The sequence below is a fragment of the Haematobia irritans genome, chromosome 1 (assembly GCF_050003625.1).
Source record: "Haematobia irritans isolate KBUSLIRL chromosome 1, ASM5000362v1, whole genome shotgun sequence".
Lineage (NCBI taxonomy): Eukaryota > Metazoa > Arthropoda > Insecta > Diptera > Muscidae > Haematobia > Haematobia irritans.
In genome coordinates this window covers 9,249,114-9,271,454 of record NC_134397.1, presented here as the reverse complement: position 1 = coordinate 9,271,454, position 22,341 = coordinate 9,249,114, and the positions used below count along the sequence as shown (strand labels likewise).

General features: G+C 32.1%; 3 protein-coding genes across 3 annotated transcripts in view; 1 reads left to right on the top strand and 2 right to left on the bottom strand.

The window, feature by feature from the left end:
• Window positions 1-20,018, top strand: part of LOC142221192 (uncharacterized) — a 31,414-nt gene extending 11,396 nt beyond the window's left edge. The window contains exons 3-8 of the mRNA XM_075290789.1: window positions 1,352-1,438; window positions 5,650-5,805; window positions 5,858-5,891; window positions 5,947-6,049; window positions 18,512-19,689; window positions 19,761-20,018. Coding sequence (XP_075146904.1) covers window positions 1,352-1,438; window positions 5,650-5,805; window positions 5,858-5,891; window positions 5,947-6,049; window positions 18,512-19,689; window positions 19,761-19,960 — 1,758 coding nt within the window. The 3' untranslated portion in view covers window positions 19,961-20,018. The remainder of the gene's footprint in view (window positions 1-1,351; window positions 1,439-5,649; window positions 5,806-5,857; window positions 5,892-5,946; window positions 6,050-18,511; window positions 19,690-19,760) is intronic.
• On the bottom strand, window positions 1,230-4,851 carry LOC142220181 (uncharacterized). Its single transcript, XM_075289170.1, has 2 exons — window positions 3,759-4,851; window positions 1,230-1,466 (listed from the first exon to the last, which is right to left on the bottom strand). The coding sequence occupies exons 1-2, from the start codon at window positions 4,813-4,815 to the stop codon at window positions 1,264-1,266; spliced, it is 1,260 nt and encodes a 419-aa protein (XP_075145285.1). The 5' UTR covers window positions 4,816-4,851; the 3' UTR covers window positions 1,230-1,263.
• On the bottom strand, window positions 11,549-12,952 carry LOC142220182 (uncharacterized). Its single transcript, XM_075289171.1, has 2 exons — window positions 11,840-12,952; window positions 11,549-11,762 (listed from the first exon to the last, which is right to left on the bottom strand). The coding sequence occupies exons 1-2, from the start codon at window positions 12,876-12,878 to the stop codon at window positions 11,560-11,562; spliced, it is 1,242 nt and encodes a 413-aa protein (XP_075145286.1). The 5' UTR covers window positions 12,879-12,952; the 3' UTR covers window positions 11,549-11,559.
• Window positions 20,019-22,341: the final 2,323 nt, after the last annotated feature.

The following is a 22,341-nucleotide window of genomic DNA, read 5'->3' as shown; positions in this document are numbered from 1 at the left end:
CCTCCATGTTTTTGGCATAGCCCCCATTAGACCGATCCCCCGATTTAACTTCTAGGGTTTCTAGAAATTGTAGTTTTTATCCGATTTGCCACAAATTGAAAATATACTGGCATTTTAGACCCACAAAAAAGTGTATATGATTTAACTTTAATCGATCCATTTGGTGAGGTCTCCATATAGACCGATTTCAGATCTTGAGGGTACAGAAGGTGCACGGATCATGAGAATTGCTCGAAAGTGAATGCAAAATTTCCAGATTTTACTTCACGTAATCATTTAAATTAATTGGGGTAAAAATCTAAAAATATAGATTTCAAATCAAGGCGTTATTTCATTATTTTCTTGCTCACTTCCAAGAGATGTTTATGATTCCTCTAAAACTCAAACAAAAAATAAATTTATAAAATCCAGATTCTGATCTAGTCTACATAGGTAAAATCTTTACATTTATCTTCGGGAAGTGTACTGGTTGAACTGATCTGCTTGGGAAAATATCTGTCATCAAACCCCCCTGAAATTTTCAAAAGATACTAGTATATTTGATTCATGGTGGTGGGTATTTAAGATTCGGCCCGGTCGAACTTCCTGCTGTATATATAGTTGTTTAAAACTCGTTTTTTCATATTTTTAATAAAAAAAAAATAAATTATTTTGTTTTAAAAAGGTTAAAATAGATTAAGAAATAATAAAATGGTACAAATTTTTTAAATTTTGTAGAAAAAAATTTTAAATCCATTCGAGAAAAAGTGAAAATTTGTGTAAATATTTGGGGTCAAACGTTTCAGACAAGCGTTAGAATGCATTAAAAATCATAAAAAAATTTAAAAATCATGTATTTGGCAAAATATCATACAATTTTATAATTCACATCCGAAAATTTAAATTCGGACCACACCTTAAGAAGTGATGCAAATTCAGTGCGACGGCTGTTGAAATTGTGGACATTCGTCCTATGACAAGCCCATGTTGAATTCATAGCTTCTGAGACAATTTTGCACCACTTCCGGATACAAAAGAACATTTTCACTACTTTTTTGGCAACGCTTTTTTTTGCTGGGATATGTAATTAAAAAATAGGAAAATAATATGTTCATAGTACATCCAAATTTTTAAGTGCTTTAAAAAATGTAAATGTACCGAAAACGCAGTACTTCCTTTTTATGACAAGTCCATATAAAATTATAAATTCTTTTGGGATTCTTTTATGAAATCTAGCAAAGAAAACATCCTTATAATGTTGTGGCCTTGCGTCTAATAAAATTTTTATTTATCCTGAATATCAAGCAGACCATAGCGATCAAAATATTGTAGTTTATGTTGTAAAACATTCTGAAAGTGTTGGCTTTTGTAGCAATTCTGCCGGAACCGTTTGGCTCTTTCCGAGACGTCGAACAAGCATCGAAACTCGGCATCATCACATTGGCTGGCAAAGGCTACGGCACGATGAGTTATAGTGTTGGCCAGAGCTGAAAATAAGGCATAATATACTCGTAAACAGAAAAGTAATTAAAAAGGTATTTTAGGTTTTCGAGTTGAAAAAATATTTTAATTTCGCGGTCACTTTGTTTAAATAAATTTTAAAATATAAATGAAACGTAACCTATATCTGTTAAATCTAAAAAAAGTATTGAAATGAAATTTAGTAAAATTATCAGCTTTACCATTAACATTTTGAAATTAAAATTAAATGAATAAAATATAAATTAATTAAAATTAATTGAATTAAATTAAATTCAAATAAGTAAATTAAATTAAAAATTATTTTACAATAAATTAACCTAAATGCATGTAAGTTTGATTATTTTATTGTATTACATTATATGATATTATAAAGGGTGATTCTTTTGAGGTTAGGATTTTCATGCATTAGTATTTGACAGATCACGTGGGATTTCAGACATGGTGTCAAAGAGAAAGATGCTCAGTATGCTTTGACATTTCATCATGAATAGCCGAACGATCTGCCACAACGTCGAATTTTCAGTGAATGGGCCCTAGAAAAGTTGGCAGAAAATCCGCTTTTTTATCGACAAATTTTGTTCAGCGATGAGGCTCATTTCTGGTTGAATGGCTACGTAAATAAGCAAAATTGCCGCATTTGGAGTGAAGAGCAACCAGAAGCCGTTCAAGAACTGCCCATGCATCCCGAAAAATGCACTGTTTGGTGTGGTTTGTACGCTGGTGGAATCATTGGACCGTATTTTTTCAAAGATGCTGTTGGACGCAACGTTACGGTGAATGGCGATCGCTATCGTTCGATGCTAACAAACTTTTTGTTGCCAAAAATGGAAGAACTGAACTTGGTTGACATGTGGTTTCAACAAGATGGCGCTACATGCCACACAGCTCGCGATTCTATGGCCATTTTGAGGGAAAACTTCGGAGAAAAATTCATCTCAAGAAATGGACCGGTAAGTTGGCCACCAAGATCATGCGATTTGACGCCTTTAGACTATTTTTTGTGGGGCTACGTCAAGTCTAAAGTCTACAGAAATAAGCCAGCAACTATTCCAGCTTTGGAAGACAACATTTCCGAAGAAATTCGGGCTATTCCGGCCGAAATGCTCGAAAAAGTTGCCCAAAATTGGACTTTCCGAATGGACCACCTAAGACGCAGCCGCGGTCAACATTTAAATGAAATTATCTTCAAAAAGTAAATGTCATGGACCAATCTAACGTTTCAAATAAAGAACCGATGAGATTTTGCAAATTTTATGCGTTTTTTAAAAAAAAAAGTTATCAAGCTCTTAACAAATCACCCTTTATTATATTAATTTAATATGTTATTTTATATTAAATTAAATTTTTTTTAATTAAAATTAAATAAATAAAATATAAATTAATTGAATTAAATTAAATTCAAATAAGTAAATTAAATTAAAAATTATTTTATTATTTATTATAACCTAAATGCATGTAGATTTGATTTTTTTATTGTATTATATTGTTTTATATTAATTTAATATGTTATTTTATATTAAATTAAATTATTTTTTATCAAACATGCATTTAGGATACTTTATTGTAAATTAATTTTTAACCAAGTTTAAAATTATCAGCTGTACCAATAACATTTTGAAATTAAAATTGAATAAATAAAATATAAATTAGTTGAATTAAATTAAATTCAAATAAGTAAATTAATTTAAAAAATATTTTACAATAAAATAATCTAAATGCATGTAAATTTGATTATTTTATTGTATTATATTATTTTATATTAATTTCATATATTATTTTATATTAAATTAAATTATTTTTTTTTTTCAAACATGCATTTAGGATACTTTTTTGGTAAATTAATTTTTAACCAAGTTTAAAATTATCAGCTTTACCATTAATATTTTGAAATTAAAATTAAATAAATAAAATATAAATTAATTGAATTGAATTAAATTCAAATAAGTAAATTAATTTAAAAAATATTTTACAATAAATTAACCTATATGTATGTAAATTTGATTATTTTATTGTATTATATTATTTTATATTAATTTAATATATTATTTAATATTATATTAAATTATTTTTTTCAAACATACATTTAGGATAATTTATTGTAAATTCATTTTTAATCAAGTTTATTTATTTGAATTAATTCGACTACAATTAATTTTAATTAATGTATATTTAATTTATTTATTTTTTTAAATTGAGTATCTTAAAATTTAGCTTGCATAATCTTTCACATTAGGTCAATATTTTTTCAGTGTATTTTCGAAAGTATACAACTATATGTAAATTTTTTTCAAACTTACCCAAGAATTTTCTTTTCTCCATTTGTATCCAAAGTTCATGTAATGTTGGTATATGACCCTTGTACTTCAATTTGTTCAACATTTCACTTAATAGCGTATGATAAAATTGCACCATCTCCTCTTGAGCGCTGACATCAAGTAGGAATTTCGATTCCATTGCGGTAGTAAAAAAATAATGCAAATCCACTGCCGGAGAAGTCCAGTTGGAAAATTGAAAATCAACAAACAAGAGATCTTCCAGTTGTTGAGATTTATCATATTTCATCATTATATTGGTGGTCCATAGATCACCATGACACAAAGTAAAGAAATCATTTTGAGGATTATCGAAATAGGCTTTGGTGGCATACTTGGCAACATGAGGTATAAGTTTCACAAGCTTTTCATGATAATAGGATCCCAAATTGGGGGCATTTTTCACATAATCCACACAGACTTCGAAGAAGTTTTCATGCATTATGGCCAAACCTTGGGCATGTCTGCTGAACATACCTCGATTGAGTTGTTCTAAGGCACCATTTAGACGCTCATTTAAAACTGCAGCAGCTGCATGAAATTTTGCCAGTTTGCTTAAGACCATATAGCCATGGTCTCTATCGAGGCCTTTTAAACGATCTGCTAGCCTATAGTTTCTTACTTTCAAATCTTCAAAAATTATAGTGGATCTCTCATAGTCCACCTTTAGGGTTTTGGCACAAAGTTGATCCATGTCATCAGCAGCTTCTTTGAGGACATTGGCCATTTGGGGTAAAACCTTTTCATACATTTCCATTTCGGTCTGAGTACAAGGACCCACTATTTTATCCGCAAAAGCATCATTCTCTAAGGCACTTTTCATAATGAAGGAAAGAGTTTGTGGTTGATCCTCCTGGGATGTTGTGAAGGTGATTTTTATACGAGTCATAATACTGGCATAATTTTCACCATTTGCTGTAGCTGGTTTTAGATCAATGTTTGCGATGTGAATACTTTGATCTTGAAGGTACTTCTTCAATACGATTTCCAAATATTCATGAGTAAGCCATTCAGGAGCTTTCCATGATGTAGATTCACCCATATTTAATATGTGGTTTAGTTTCTATGCCAAGATGTTGAAAACTATCTCTTCTCAGTTACTGAGTTTAAAAAGCGTAATACTGTCGACTTTTATACATTTCTCTATAAGATTATCGCTATCTTCGTAGAGATAGCGTTACTTTATTGCTAGTACTTATAGTAATTCCTCGTATATCCTATCAGAATAGATAAATGGAATGTGTGGTGGATTCTGCATAATTCATCATTATACATGTTGTATAAGTTGAAACATTTTGTATGTTAAGTTGCCTCCACCAAGGATTAAATATTCGTCTTGTTCGGCATGGAAGTACACTAAGATCGATTATACCATATATAGAGGAGTGGAGAGAGGGACGCATACATTTTGGAGACTTGAATATATATACGGACGGCTCGAAGATGGATGAGGGCACGGGCAGTGGTATCTACTGCGTAGAGCTGGGTATGATACAAGATGGATGACGGATGCAGCATTTTTCAGGCAGAGGTGTTTGCCATTGCGAAGGCTGCAGAACTACTGTTGATAAGGCTGATATTCAGGAGCGATATCAGCTTCGTCATCGACAGTCAGACATCAATTAAGGTCTTAGAAAACCCGAACATAACGTCGAAGGTAGTCAGCCGCTGTCGTAGAGAGCTTAGAGTTCTCACTGAACAGCATAATATCACTCTGTGCTGGGTACCTGGACATTATGGAATAAGGGCAAATGATGAGGCGGATGTGTTGGCTAAAGAAGGCGCACGCGGGACGAACAACATCGTTAGGGATGTCTTCCCCCCGCTATCCTTATATACTTACAGGATCAATATAAGATACGATGATTTATGGTAGGAACGTTGGGTTTCCTTTGCGACCTGCGAGCAAACCAAGCTGATTTGGGACGACAAGAGCCGCAAGAACTGTGATTTCCTGATGGCGACCCGCAGAGATGATCTGAGAGCATTGATAGGCATGATAACAGAACACAACACCCTTGGAAAACACATGGTAAGGATTGGCTTAATGACTGATGATATTTGTAGATAGTGTCTGGATTCAGAGGCAACAGAAGACTACTACCATTTTCTGTGTCAGTGTCCAGCATTATCCTTTAGAAGAAACAAGATACTGGGCTCTTTTTTCTTTCAGGATATAACGAACGTACGGAACTGCAACATGAAGGATATACTTGCCTTCATAAAGGCCTCGGGATGGAATACCTAGGAAAACTTTCTTTGGAACTCGCCTGCAAGTGATTGAGGAGGACGAAGAAGAAAAACGATGAGGAAACACAATGGATCAACATGGTCTAAGTGGGAGCCAGCCCTTTTTGTTACGGACTGGTCTCATTCTCCATAATCTAATCTAATCTAACACCAAGAGAAGGATTGTGATCACTCCAAACATAGTTAAGTTGCCTCCACCAAGAATCAAATACTCCTCTTGTTTGCCATGGAAGTACACCCATAAAAGGAATATGATCAACACAAACATGTTTCAAGAGCAACATATTACTTTTCACAGGGAACATGAAACATTTTTGTCTCAAAAATATGGCAAAAATAATATGCTCGCCAAAATCATATTAATAATTTTCGAGAAAATAACATGGTTGGGAAAAACATCTTATACGTTCCCCGTGAAAAAGTAACATGTTGTTCTTGAAAATGGTTTGTCCCTTCTCTGCTTGTAGTGTATGCCTAGTTTTAAGGCTACCTATTTCTATACCAGCCTTATATTTAAGGGGATACAGTGTCGCTCAAAATAACCAATAGACATTACCTGAATTACCGATATCCATCCAATTGGCAGCTGAAAATGTCCAACTAAATTCTACGCACATTTTTACCCACTGCAAAGGATACATATACATATTTCTGTTACTATGTATACATATTTTTGTTTGTCCCTTTCAGGTCGTAAAGCTATAGCTTATATCCAGCAAATATTGTATTTGAAAATTTCCATTTTCTTTACTTAGTATATAAACAAAGAGAAATGATACTAAAATCACAATAGCCTGTTTCCAACTGTTTTAAGAGGGTAGTGGTTATTTTGTGCATTACTAGTGTTAAACTTTTTTACATTCTGTTTTAAACTTTTTTTGTGTGAAAGAGAGAGAGAAGAAAATTTTCTTTATCTGATTTACGCCCGACTGGTAAAGATTAATGTAGACAATTGACTACTTAAAAGATTACCTAGTGGTACTGTATTCTATAAAATGAAATGGAGCCTTTCATGCATCTAGGTGTCTTTTGTACGTCTGTGTGTTGTTTGTACTCTCTGATTTCACAATTGTACATTAAAATAATCACAAAAGCGACAAATTTTGTCAAAAATTTAATTTCTATAAAAAATTTTGTGAAAATTTTATTTCTATAGAGAATTTTGTCAAAACTTTATTTCTATAGAAAATTTTGTCAAAATTGTTTTCCTGTAGAAGATTTTATCAAAATCTTTTTTTTTCTATAGAAAAATTTGTGTAAATTTTATTTCTACAGAAAATTGTGTCAAAATTTTATTTCTATAGAAAATTTGGTAAACACTTTATTACTATAGAAAATTTTGACAAAATTTTATTCCTATACAGCACGGAAAAAAAGTTTTGGTGTTCTGAAATTGTCTTCGAATATGCTACAAAACTGGGGGGTGACCGCATCAATTTTTTTTTTCCTTTAGGCCGTGACCCTATCTAGTGGGTACTATGTTCGGTTTTCGAGTTGAAAATAACTTTATTTTCGCGATTACTTTTCCTGAAATGATCCTAATTATAATTGGGTACAAAAATATTCCTGTAATGTCTTGCCGAAATTTAGAGGAACAAGAAACTGCGCATCAATTGCGTTAATTTATTTGCTTTATATTGAACTGTTTTAATAAAGTAACCATGGAAATTTCAACGCGAAAAGCGAACACAATACTGACCTTTACATTCAACTATGTTACATGAAATCAGTCGATAATAGACTGAGACAAAGAAATTCTTAACAAAGAGAGATAGAGAGAGGGAGAAAGATAAACAACCAGTGGTATAACAAAGATCTCATAACTCAGTGAAGGAACTTGATGTTCATCTCCAGTGTTTGCCAAAAATTTTTACGATTTTTAGGACTCAAAGTGGAAAATTACGATTTTGGTCGCAAAATGACACTTTTTATACCCTCCACCATAGGATGGGGGTATATTAACTTTGTCATTCCGTTTGTAACATATCGAAATATTGCTCTAAGACCCCATAAAGTATATATATTCTGGGAAGAGCAAAATTCATACGAATCGGTTGAAATTTGGTACGTGATGTTAGTATATGGTTCCTAACAACCATGTAAAAATGGGTCAATATTGGTCTATAGTTATATATAGCCCCCATATAAACCGATCCCAGATTTGAACTCGTGAGCCTCTTGGAAGAGCAAATTTCTTGGAGGCGCAAACTTCATCCGATTCGGCGGTCCATAGTTGTTTATAGCGCTCAGATAAACCGACCCCCATATTTTACTTCTTCCTGGATAAGCAAATTTCATTTGATCTAGCTAAAAATTGGTTTTTAATCTGCCTTTTTCACTTAATATATACACAGTATGGACTAACTTCCAAATTAGAAGACGATGTTGAGGAGTTTTATGTTAAGTAATTCGATTGTGGATGATTGTCTTTATGTTAGGTTAGGTGGCAGCCCGATGTATCAGGCTCACTTAGACTATTCAGTCCATTGTGATACCACATTGGTGAACTTCTCTCTTATCATTGAGTGCTACCCTATTCCATGTTAATCTCAATGACAAGGGACCTCCTTTTTATAGCCGAGTCCGAACGACATTCCACATTGCAGTAAAACCACTTAGAGAAGCTTTAAAACCCTCAGAAATGTCACCAGCATTACTGAGGTGGGATAATCCACCGCTGAAAATCTTTTTGGTGCTCGGTCGAAGCAGGAATCGAACCCACGACCTTATGTATGCAAGGCGGGCATGCTAACCATTGCACCCCGGCGGCAGTCTTTAGTAGAAGTATCTACGCAATCCATGGTGGAGGGTACATAAGATTCGGCCTGGTAGAACTTACGGCCATATATACTTGTATGTCAAGTTTGTAATATATTCGAGGGAAGGAAGGAATGGAGTAAGGTCATATGGCTCGAAGTTATTGAAGGCTTCAAACTTTTACGACAATATCTACTTGCTTTACAATTTAAGCAATCGATATAAATTCCAAATGGGTTACGACTAAAAAAATGTTTACTAGAATCGAAAAATATTATTATTGATTCCGAGTCAAAGATGGAACTTCTTCTACAGCTGGGGCTGTTGATATGCAAAACTCATTGGTGGAAATGTAGATTCAATGAAATCAGTGTTGAACCTGTAGCTCTAAAGAACATAGTCGTGGAGCTGTAGATTTGAAGTATTCAGTGTAGATATGAGGTATGTACATTTTTCTGTGTCAACCAAATTCATGCTGGTATGATTGAGCAAGCATGCTGGCTAATTAGTGCTACATGTATGTGTTTGCCTATGACACGCAATATTTATACCCTTCATCACTACTGTGGTACAAGGTATAATAAGTTTGTGCATTTGTATGTAACGCCAAGAAGGAAAAGTCTGAGACCCATTGTTTAGTATACCGATCGTCTTAGAATTAAATTCTGAGTCGATTTAGCGATGTCCGTCTGTCTGTCTGTCTGTCTGGCTGTCTGTCTGTCTGTCTGTCTGTTCATGTATTTTTGTGCGCAAAGTACAGGTCGCAGTTTAAGTGCGATCGTCCTCAAATTTGGCATAGGGTCGTTTTTTGGGACAAAGACAATCGCTATTGATTTTGGAAAAAATCGGTTCAGATTTAGATATAGCTGCCATATATTGTTTAGTATACCGATCGTCTTAGAATTAAATTCTGAGTCGATTTAGCGATGTCCGTCTGTCTCTGGCTGTCTGTCTGTCCGTCCGTCCGTCTGTCTGTCTGTCTGTTCATGTATTTTTGTGCGCAAAGTACAGGTCGCAGTTTAAGTGCGATCGTCCTCAAATTTGGCATAGGGTCGTTTTTTGGGACAAAGACAATCGCTATTGATTTTGGAAAAAATCGGTTCAGATTTAGATATAGCTGCCATATATATTTATCCCCGATCTGGTCATAATTGGCGTGTTTATCAACCGATGTTCTTCAAATTCAGTACATCCGAATATTTTATGAGTCTCGACAAACTTGCAAAATATCAGCTAAATCGGTTCAGATTTATATATATATATATCTTTCGTCCGATTTAGACTCATATGACCACAGAGGCCAAAGTTTACTACCGATTTACGTGAAATTTTGCATAAAGAGTAGAATTGACATTCTACCAATGCTTGGTAAATTTGATTGAAATCGGTTCAGATTTAGATATAGCTCCATTTATATCTTTCGTCCGATTTAGACTCATATGACCACAGAGGCCAAAGTTTACTACCGATTTACGTGAAATTTTGCATAAAGAGTAGAGTTGACATTCTACCAATGCTTTGTAAATTTGATTGAAATCGGTTCAGATTTAGATATAGCTCCCATATATATCTCTCGTCCGATTTAGACTCATATGACCACAGAGGCCAAAGTTTACTACCGATTTACGTGAAATTTTGCATAAAGAGTAGAATTGACATTCTACCAATGCTTGGTAAATTTGATTGAAATCGGTTCAGATTTAGATATAGCTCCATTTATATCTTTCGTCCGATTTGCACTTATATGGCCTCAAAAGCCAGAGTTAGGCGAGATTTAGTTCAAATTTTGCACAAGAAGTACGTTTAATAGTATCGATAAGTATACCAAATTTGGTTGAAATCGGTTCAAATTTAGATATATCTCCCATATATAGCTTTCGTCCGATTTACACTCATATGACCACAGAGGCCAATTTGTTGCTCCGATTTATTTGAAATTTTGCACAGGGAGTAGAATTAGCATTGTAGCTATGCGTGCCAAATTTGGTTGAAATCGGTTCAGATTTAGATATAGCTTCCATATATATGTTTTTCTGATTTCGACAAAAATGGTCAAAATACCAACATTTTCATTGTTAAATCGCCACTGCTTAGTCGAAAAGTTGTAAAAATGACTCTAATTTTCCTAAACTTCTAATACATATATATCGAGCAATAAATCATAAATAAACTTTTGCGAAGTTTCCTTAAAATTGCTTCAGATTTCAATGTTTCCCATATTTTTTTTTTACTAACATTGTGTTCCACCCTAGTGCATTAGCTGAATTAAATTTTGAGTCTATAGATTTTGTATTTAGAAGTCTATCAAATTCTGTCCAAATCGAGTGATATTTAAATGTATGTATTTGGGACAAACCTTTATATATAGCCCCCAACACATTTGACGGATGTGATATGGTATCGAAAATTTAGATCTACAAAGTGGTGCAGGGTATAATATAGTCGGCCCCGCCCGACTTTAGACTTTCCTTACTTGTTTTTTAATTGAAATGTCTTCAATTATAGAAATGATAGTATTAAAAAATTAATTGATCCAGTTGAAAAATTTAATTGATACTATTCATTTTTGTGATTGATTTTTGTTTCAATTAAATAATTTGTTGAATTAATTAAATTTTTAATTGAATATTTTTTAAAACTCAATTAAGACTTCAATTGGAAAAATTTTCGTGAAACTTTTTTATGTGTACATACTATAGAAAATTGTTTATGTTTATAAGAGTACCTTGGTGCAATACTATGGAAATATTATGTAAAAAAATATAATATTTGGAAATTCTTATTGGTCTATTTCAAAAAGGCCTTTATGATCAAAATATGGTAATAGAAATTTGAGGTTCTCTTGCACAATAGGATTGTTGTTATAAATCCGATTTTTAAAATGGATAGCTCTTTCATCTACACCCATAAGAGAATTGAAATCAGCATCAGTAGGATCTTGATTTAGCATAACAGGTTGTATAACTACAGCAGAGTGTAGAGCTGTAGGAGAGAGAGCAAAACAAAATGAAAATCCTTATTAAAATTTAAACCAAAGTAAATATACACAACCAACATACCAAAAAATCTAGTTCTTTCTATTTGCATGTGAAAGGATTTCAAACTTGGTATGGGATTATTAGAGTATTTCAACTTTTTCAAAGTTCCAGTAAACCATTGATGATAGTATTGCAATAGCTCATTTTGTCCGGCTCGCCTCAAAGACTCCTGCAGAGAGGTATTAAAAAAATGATGCAAATCCAAAGTAGGTGAACCCCAAAACGAATATTGAAAATCTATTAAAATAACATCAATGGGTTTCTGGGAGATCTCATCATATTTAAACATAACATTATTAGTCCAAACATCACCATGGGCCAAAACGTTTACTTCACCTGGGAGAGGTTCAAAACAGCGTAGCCCCATGCCCATATAATAAGGTTCCAGGGCGTAAATCTTATTAGCGTAGTATTGTAAGTCGGCATATTTTTCCAAGTATCGGGCACATGCCTTGAAAGTTTCAACAAAATAGGTTTTATAGGTCTCTGTATATTTATTGAAAAATCCTCGGTCATATCCCTCCAAAGATCCCCTGTCTCGTTCATTTAGTATTGCTGAAGTGGCATGCATTTTTGCTAATTTCCTTAGAATCAATAAAGTATGATCCATGTCCAGACCTTGTAAGCGATTTGCCATAACATATCCTTGCTCACAGAGGTCTTCGAAAACCAAAGCTTGACGTTTATAATCTGTATACAAAACCGTAGCAAATAATTTATCCTCATCCTGGATCTCCTCCAATAGTCTATTTAGCTTGGGCAATACTCGATCATATATGGATATTTCCCGATTGAAAATATCATAGGGTTCCATTTTCTCCAAAGCAAATTTATTATCCTCATAACAGCTTTTAACAAGTAAAGACTTTTCCGTCGCAATGGAACCATTGTTTCCCCAATTGTAGTTTACGCGAATTTTGGTTAAAACACCTCCATAATTTTCACCCTTTGCCAAAGCCGGTCGTATAGATATTTGCGTAATTTTTAAGGCTAAATCTTTGTGATAAAGTTTTAGAACTTCCTCAATATAGTTTTGTGTTAACCAAATTGGTGTGGTCATTTTGAGTGATTTTTCGTATTTTTTTACTACAAATCTTGCACTTCCTATCCACCTTTAGCGATACTAGCTTCTGAACTAAGTAGCAGAATTGTATACTTTCTTATTATTCCCCTTGAAAATATATAATAAAGATAGCAATAATTAAATAGAATTTTATTGTGATTTTAGCATATTTACATACAGCTACACCATTTCCCAAAGGAAAAAGGTATATTTAATACTTTGTAAAACACAGATGCAAGGACAAACCAATAGTGGATCTGGGGAATTACAGGCACTCTCTTATCAATGAGTGCTGCCCATTTGTATCGGAGAACGCAAACCCGTAGGCATTTTGAAATAAAATACATATGGCTTAGCGAGAATGAGTATCGGTATGCATGTTGCTCATATAAAACACAGAGAAAAACAAGTAAGTAAAGTCTAAAGTCGGGCGGAGCCGACTATATTATACCCTGCACCACTTTGTAAATCCACATTTTCGTTACTATACCAAATCCGTCAAATGCATTGGGTGCTATTATAAAGGTTTTTGTCCCAAATACATACATTTAAATCGGACTCCATCTGAACAAAATTTATAATCTATAGACTTAAAATTTAAGTCGGCTAATGCCCTGGGATGGTACACTATGTTAGTAAAAAACAAGTAAGTAAAGTCTAAAGTCGGGCGGAGCCGACTATATTATACCCTGCACCACTTTGTAGATCTAAATTTTCGATACCATATCACATCCGTCAAATGTGTTGGGCGCTATATATAAAGGTTTGTCCCAAATACATACATTTAAATATCACTCGATCTGGACAGAATTTGATAGACTTCTACAAGGTCTATAGACTCAAAATTTAAGTCGGCTAATGCACTAGGGTGGAACAATGTTAGTAAAAAAAAATATGGGAAACATTTAAAGCTGAAGCAATTTTAATGAAACTTCGCAAAAGTTTATTTATGATTTATCGCTCGATATATATGTATTAGAAGATTAGGAAAATTAGAGTCATTTTTACAAGTTTTCGACTAAGCAGTGGCGATTTTACAAGGAAAATGTTTTTATTTTGACCATTTTTGTCGAAATCAGAAAAACATATATATGGGAGCTATATCTAAATCTGAACCGATTTCAACCAAATTTGACAGGCATAGCTATAATGCTAGTTCTACTCCCTGTGCAAAATTTCAACTAAATCGGAGTTAAAAATTGACCTCTGTGGTCATATGAGTGTAAATCGGGCGAAAGCTATATATGGGAGATATATTTAAATCTGAACCGATTTTAACCAAATTTGGCACGCATAGTTAAAATGATAATTCTACTCCCTGTGCAAAATTTCAAATAAATCGGAGCAAAAAATTGGCCTCTGTGGTCATATGAGTGTGAATCGGGCGAAAGCTATATATGTGAGCTATATCTAAATCTGAACCGATTTCAACCAAATTTGGCACGCATAGCTACAAAGATTGGCCACTGTGGTCATATGAGTGTAAATCGGGCGAACGATATATATGGGAGCTATATCTAAATCTGAACCGATTTCAATAAAATTTGGCACACTTGACTATAGTACTAATTGTTCTTCTTATGCAAAATTTTAAGCAAATTAGGGTAAAACTCTGGCTTCTGGGGCCATATAAGTCCCTATCGGGCGAAATATATATATATATATATATATATATATATATATATATATATATATATATATATATATATATATTTCGCCCGATAGGGACTTATATGGCCCCAGAAGCCAGAGACCGTTTTCTTCGAAAATCAATAGGGTTCTATTTTGAGCCAAAACACATACTTGTGCCAAATCTGAAGTCGATTGGACTAAAACTGCGACCTAGACTTTGATCACAGACAGACGGACGGACATGCCTATATCGACTCAGGGCCCACCCTGAGCATTATTGCCAAAGACACCATGTGTCTATCTCGTCTCCTTCTCGGTGTTGCAAACATATGCACTAACTTATAATACCCTGTTCCATAGTGTGGCGCAGGGTATAAATATTTCCAATTAAAAAAGTCGATTGAAGCTGAACATTTTTTCAATTAAAAAATTAATGAATGAATTATTTGCTAAATTTTCAATAAAATCACATAATAAAAATTATCTTTTTAATTTATTTCATATTTATACTTATAAGTAAATTATAACAATAAATGAGAATAAAGCTTTGACAAAAAATTATTTTTTCAATCAAACTAAAAACATTAAATCAATTATGTCAATAATTGATTTTTTTTAATTTTTAATTAAAAAAGTAATTGATACAATTAACTTTATAAATAAACTTGGAAGACTAAGTCAGTTAAAAACAAGTAAATACGGCCGTAAGTTCGGCCAGGCCGAATCTTATGTACACTCCACCATGGATTGCGTAGAAATTTCTACGAAAGACTGTCATTCACAATCGAATTACTTGGGTTGTGGTATCTTAAAACTTCTTAACATCGTTTTCTAAATTGTGAGTTAGTCCATACGTGGTATATATTAGACAAAAAAGGTATGGGTAGGTTTACAAATAATTACGAATCGATATGGACTTTTGCACGGTACGTAGAGAGCCAGAATTGAAATATGGGGGTCGCTTATATGGGGGCTATATACAATTATGAACTTGATATGGAGTTCTATATATAACTATAGACCGATATGGACTTAGATAGGCATGTTGCTAACCACCATATATATTTCGATTTCTTTGGCTTATAGATCACATTTGCCTCTCGCGCCAAAAAAAATCTACCAAAATTTTTAGGAAATTCTAACAAGAAACTTCCAAATAAAAAAAATCTTAAATGAAAGAATGTTTCTTCGAAATAATGATTTATAATTTTATTTTAGAAGTTTATTTATTATTTATTTGGGTGTATAAAAAATATCCCTTAAATTATAAATATGTCGAAGTTTTTAATATTTTTAGCTTGCACCAACAAGGGAAAATTGCTACTTCTACAAAAAACGGAGAACTTATCCACAATATATTTGACCTTGAACTTATGTTGACTTAAATAAAGAAATCTTTGTCAAAATTGTATATTTATAGAAACATTTTGTCAAATTTTTATATTTATAGAAAAATTTTGTTAAAATTTTGATTCTATAGAAAATTTTGACAAAATTTTATTTCCATTGAAAATTTTGTCAAAATTTTATTTCTATAGAAAATTTTGTCAAAATTTTATTTCCATACAAAATTTTGTCAAAATTTTATTTATATAGAAAATTTTGTCAAAATTTTATCTCTATACAAAATTTTATCAAAATTTTGTTTCTGTAGACAAATTTTGTCAAAATTGTATTTCTATAAAAAATTTTGTCAAAATTGTATTTCTATAAAAAATTTTGTCAAAATTGTATTTCTATATAAAATTTAGTCAAAATTTTATTCCTATATAGAAAATGTTGTCAAAATTTTTTTTCTATAGAAAATGTTGTCAAAATTTTATTTCTATAGAAAATGTTGTCAAAAGTTTATTTCTAAAGAAAATTTTGTAAAAATTCTATTTCCATAGAAAATGTTGTCAAAATGTTATTTCTTAAGAAAATTTTGTCAAAATTCTATTTCTATAGGAAATTTTGTTAAAATTTTATTTCCATACAAAATTTTATCAAAATTTTATTTCTATAGAAAATTTTGTCAAACGTTTATTTCTATAGAAAATTTTGTCAAACTTTTATTTCTATATAAAATTTAGTCAAAATTTTATTTGTATAGAAAATGTTTATTTTTATAGAAAATTTCGTCAAAATTTTATTTCTATAGAAAATTTAGTCCAAATTTTATATTTATAGAACAATTTTGTCAAAATTTCATTTATATAAAAAAATTTTCAAATTTGAACATTTTATCAAAAATTTATTTCTAAAGAAAATTTTGTCAAAATTTAATTTCTATTCAAAATGTTTTCAAAATTTTATTTCTATAGAACCTTTTATAAAAATTTTATTTCTATAGAAAATTTTGTCGAAATTTTATTTCTATAGAAACTTTTGTAAAAATTTTATTTCTATAGAAAATTTTGTCGAAAGTTTATTTCTATAGAAAATGTTGTCAAAATTTTATTTCCAAAAAAAAATTGTCAAAATTCTATTTCTATAGAAAATTTTGTCAAAATTTTATTTCTAAAGAAAATTTTGTAAAAATTCTATTTCTATAGGAAATTTTGTCAAAATCATATTTCCATACAAAATTTTATCAAAATTTTATTTCTATAGACAAATTTAGTCAAAAGTTTATTTCTATAGAAAATGTTGTCAAAATTTTATTTCTATAGAAAATTTAGTCCAAATTTTATATTTATAGAACAATTTTGTCAAAACTTCATTTATATAAAAAAAATCAAATTTGAGCATTTTATCAAAAATTTATTTCTAAAGAAAATTTTGTCAAAATTTAATTTCTATTCAAAATGTTTTCAAAATTTTATTTCTATAGAACCTTTTGTAAAAATTTTATTTCTATAGAAAATTTTGTCGAAATTTTATTTCTATATAAACTTTTTTAAAAATTTTATTTCTATAGAAAATTTTGTCAAAATTTTATTTCCAAAAAAAAAAATTGTCAAAATTCTATTTCAATAGAAAATTTTGTCAAAATTTTATTTCTAAAGAAAATTTTGTCAAAATTATATTTCCATACAAAATGTTATCAAAATTTTATTTCTATAGACAAATTTAGTCAAAAGTTTATTTCTATAGAAAATGTTGTCAAAATTTTATTTCTATAAAAAAATTTGTCAAAATTTTATTTCCATACAAAATTTTGTCAAAATTTTATTTCCATACAAAATTTTGTGAAAATTTTATTTCTATATAAAATTTTGTCAAAATTTTATTTCTATTGAAAATGTTGTCAAAATTTTATTTCTATTGAAAATGTTGTCAAAATTTTATTTCTAACGAAGATTTGTGAAGTATCTCTTAGATGGAGAGCAATAGTTTGCAAAATCTACCAAAACATCAAGAATTTTACCAACCAGTAAAAAATCTATCATTTTTGGTAGAATCACAGAAAAAAATATATTCAAATTTGTTCCAATTAAAATTTTAATTGAATTTTAAAAAATATTCAATTAAAAATTTAATTGATTCAACAAATTTTTTAATTGAAACAAAAATTACGAGCATCGATTAAATGTTTAATTGGATTATATAATTTTTTAATTGACTTTCAATCAATTTTTGTAATTGATACTATCATTTCTGTGATTGAAGACATTTCAATTAAAAATTAATTGGATCTATTAATTTCGTGATTGAAGACAAAAAATATTATTTTCTGTGATTCTTCCAAGTGTGTTCTAGATACTCCAATTTTTTACGATTGATTGAAAATCTAGAGGTTTTAAAGGTTCACTAATAGGTGTGACAAACATCGTGTGTTAATTTTCCAGGATATTTGTGAAATTTTATATATTCTTAAGTCTCCCGAAGAAAAACTACTATTTTCGAGTTAGCATTATTTAGTGATTATTGCGAATTATTACGTTAGATAATAGAGAAATTGCAACAATAGAATTAGAGATATAAATCATAATTTAAAGTCTTAGACAAATGGACGAGAGTAAATCAAAGATGAAAGGCGTAATATAATACAGTAATCTTAACACGGAATAATTTCATTGCAATTTTTATTCACCAGTAGAAAAGGGGTTTCGCTTAAAGATTAAAAAATTTAACGAAAACATAGTTATGTCTGTATCGGAAATTATTAAGAATTTTGAAAAACGTTTATCTGTAATTAATGAAAATTCAGGAGCTCTTATCCAAATGGATTATCCCATTTGGTTGACAAAAGATTATATGGAATCATGTTTGAAATCATATTACAAGAACGAAAGATTAAAGCTGCTGAAAATGCATGTCAAACCAGCATTGGGTAAAGGTGAGAATTATGGTGGAATATTGATACGCATAAAAGCTGAATATCAGCCAATCGAAGGATCCTTAAAAACTGGAAGTTATATTGTGAAGACCTCTTATGAAGGAGATGAATTTGCCCGAAAAGCCATGGAACCCTATGATATATTCAATAGAGAAATTGAAATTTATGAGAAAATTTTACCCAAAATTAAAGATCTACTCAAGGAGGCGGGAGATGAGGAACAAATTTTTGCTGAAACTATAATGGTTGATCGGGAAAATTCAGCTTTGATATTCGAAGATCTTAATGAGCATAATTTCGAAATGGCCGATCGTATAAAGGGACTCGATATGGATATAGCAAAAATTGTCTTAAGAAAATTGGCCAAAATGCATGCTTGCTCTGCTGTATTGAATCAACGTGAGAAAGGATGTTTGGAACACTACAACAAGGGAATATTTAATCGTCACACTGATGTCTATGCTCCTTGTTTTGTGGGCTTTTTTGAGGCCTGTATACGTATGGTGGCGCAATGGTCTGAATATCGAGATCTCACAGCTAAGCTTAAAAGTTTGGTACCCTTGTATATGGAATTAAATAAACAAGTATTCGATCCCATTGAGACACATTTGAATGTTTTTGCCCATGGAGATCTATGGACCAATAATATTTTAATCAAATATGATAAGGAGAATCGGAAACCTTTGGATGTTATTATTATTGATTTTCAATATTCGGCATGGACATCTCCTGCAGTGGATTTACATTATTTTTTGAATACTTCAATGCAGGAGGATATACATGTACATCATCAAGATCAATTAGTTTATCACTATTATGGTTATTTGAAAACCATTTTGGAGAAATTGAATTATAAAGGTGACATACCAAGTCTTCATAAGTTCCATCAGCAATTACAAGAGAAGGCTTTCTATGGTAAGTTAATCGAATTAAATTCAATCATTAAATATTAAATTTGATCAATAATTTTTTATGTCCTTCTTTAGCTATGCATTCCACCTGTGCTATTCTGCCTATTCAAAGGAATGATGTTAATGATGATGCCGATTTTGGGTCTCTTATGAAAAATGATGAGAAGGGTTTACGCTTTAAGAATACCTGCTATAGAAATCCTTATGTGCAAAAAATGATTCGTCAACTTCTACCGTTTTATGATCAAAAAGGTCTTTTGGACAAGGATCAATGATGAGGAGATAAATATACTATTTTTTATACCATCCACCATAGGATGGGGGGTATATTAACTTTGTCATTTCGTTTGTAACACATCGAAATATTGCTCTAAGACCCCATAAAGTATATATATTCTGGGTCGTGGTGAAATTCTGAGTCAATCTGCGCATTTCCGTCCGTCCGTCCGTCCGTCTGTTGAAATCACGCTAACTTCCGAACGAAACAAGCTATCGACTTGAAACTTGGCACAAGTAGTTGTTATTGATGTAGATCGGATGGTATTGCAAATGGGCCATATCGGTCCAAATTTACGTATAGGCCCCATATAAACGGTCCCCCAAATTTGGCTTGCGGATCCTCTAAGAGAAGCAAATTTCATCCGATCCGGCTGAAATTTGATACATGGTGTTAGTATATGGTCTTTAACAACCATGCAAAAATTGGTCCACATCGGTATATAATTATATATAGCCTCCATATAAACCGATCACCAGATTTGACCTTCGGAGCCTCTTGGAATACCAAAAATTCATCTGATTCAGTTGAAATTTGGTACGTGGTGTTAATATATGGCCTCAAACACCCATGCAAAACTTGGTCGAAATTGGTCCATAATTATATATAGGCCCCATATAAACCGTTCCCCAGATTTGACCTCCGGAGCCCCTTGGAAGAGCAAAATTCATCCGATTCGGTTGAAATTCGGTACGTGATGTTATTATATGGTATCCACCAACCATGCAGGAATTGGATCATATCAGTCCATAATTATATATAGCTCCCATATAAACCGATCCCCAGATTTGACCTCTGGTGCCTTTTGGAGAAGCAAAATTCATCCGATCTAATTGAATCTTCCCCAGTCTAACAAAGAAAAACACTTTTTTTTTGTCAAAATTCGTTTTTATTATTAAACATAGTTCCCTTCAAGAGCGATATAACGATTATAACGACCTTCCAATTTTTTGATACCATTTTGGTAGTACCCCTTCGGTTTTGCCTCAAAATAGACCTCAGTTTCGGCGATCACCTCTTCATTGCAGCCAAATTTTTTCTCTGCGAGCATCCTTTTGAGGTCTGAGAAAAGAAAAAGGAAGCAATTCGTAGCCCAATTCATGAATTGTTGCCATCGTTCTCAATGACTTGTTGCACGGTGCGTTGTCTTGGGGAACAACACTTTTTTCTTCTTCATATGGGGCCGTTTTGCCGCGATTTCGACCTTCAAACGCTCCAATAACGCCATATAATAGCCACTGTTGATGGTTTTTCCCTTCTCAAGATAATCGATAAAAATTATTCCATGCGCATCCCAAAAAACAGAGGCCATTACTTTGCCAGTGGACTTTTGAGTCTTTCCACGCTTCGGAGACGGTTCACCTATCGCTGTCCAATCAGCCGACTGTCGATTGGACTCAGGAGTGTAGTGATGGAGCCATGTTTCATCCATTGTCACATATCGACGGAAAAGCTCGGGTGTATTAAGAGTTAACAGCTGCAAACACCGCTCAAAATCATCAACACGTTGTTGTTTTTGATCAAATGTGAGCTCGCGCGGCACCCATTTTGTACAGAGCTTCCGCATATCCAAATATTGATGAATGATATGACCAACACGTTCCTTTGATATCTTTAATGCCTCTGCTATCTCTATCAACTTCATTTTACGGTCATTCAATATCATTTTGTGGATTTTTTTGATGTTTTCGTCGGTAACCACCTCTTTCGGGCGTCCACTGCGTTCACCGTCCTCAGTGTTCATTTCACCACGCTTGAATTTTGCATACCAATCAATTATTGTTGATTTCCCTGGGTAGAGTCCGGAAACTCATTATAAAGACAAGTTTTTGCTTCCACCGTATTTTTCCCCTTCAGAAACAGTATTTTATCAAAACACGAAATTCGTTTTATTTTCTCCATTTTTTCACAATAACAAAAGTTGCTTCACAAAAGACGCTCTATCTCACAAACTAATTGACTTACAGACGTCAAATTTTGACACGAATCATTTGAAGGTTGGTACTATATAAAAATAATATGCATTTAATACTAGCGACGCCATCTATGTGTCAGACCGGGGACTTATCAGCCAACCTGTTATGATATTTAACAATCATGCCAAAAATGGTCCAAATCAGTCCATAATCATAACATATATAGCTCCCATATAAACCGATCCCGAGATTTGGTTTTGGAGCCTCTTGGAGGAGCAAATTTCATCCGAGTCAGTTGAAATTTGGTACATTGTGCTAGTATATGGCCGTTAACAACCATGCCTAACTAGGTCCATATCGGTCTATAGTTATATATAGCCCTCAGATAAATCGATGCCCAATCACACAAAAATTGGTCCATACCAAGTTCATAATTATATATAGCCCCCATATTTCAATTCTG

Bases quoted from the DNA above. Each gene is read 5' to 3' on its own strand.
- LOC142220182 (XM_075289171.1), bottom strand. From the start codon at position 12,878: ATGACCACACCAATTTGGTTAACACAAAACTATATTGAGGAAGTTCTA. The intron at 11,763-11,839 runs GTATGTTGGTTG...TCTCTCCTACAG, and splicing joins AGAAAGAACTAGATTTTTTG to CTCTACACTCTGCTGTAGTT.
- LOC142220181 (XM_075289170.1), bottom strand. From the start codon at position 4,815: ATGGGTGAATCTACATCATGGAAAGCTCCTGAATGGCTTACTCATGAA. The intron at 1,467-3,758 runs GTAAGTTTGAAA...CCTTATTTTCAG, and splicing joins GGAGAAAAGAAAATTCTTGG to CTCTGGCCAACACTATAACT.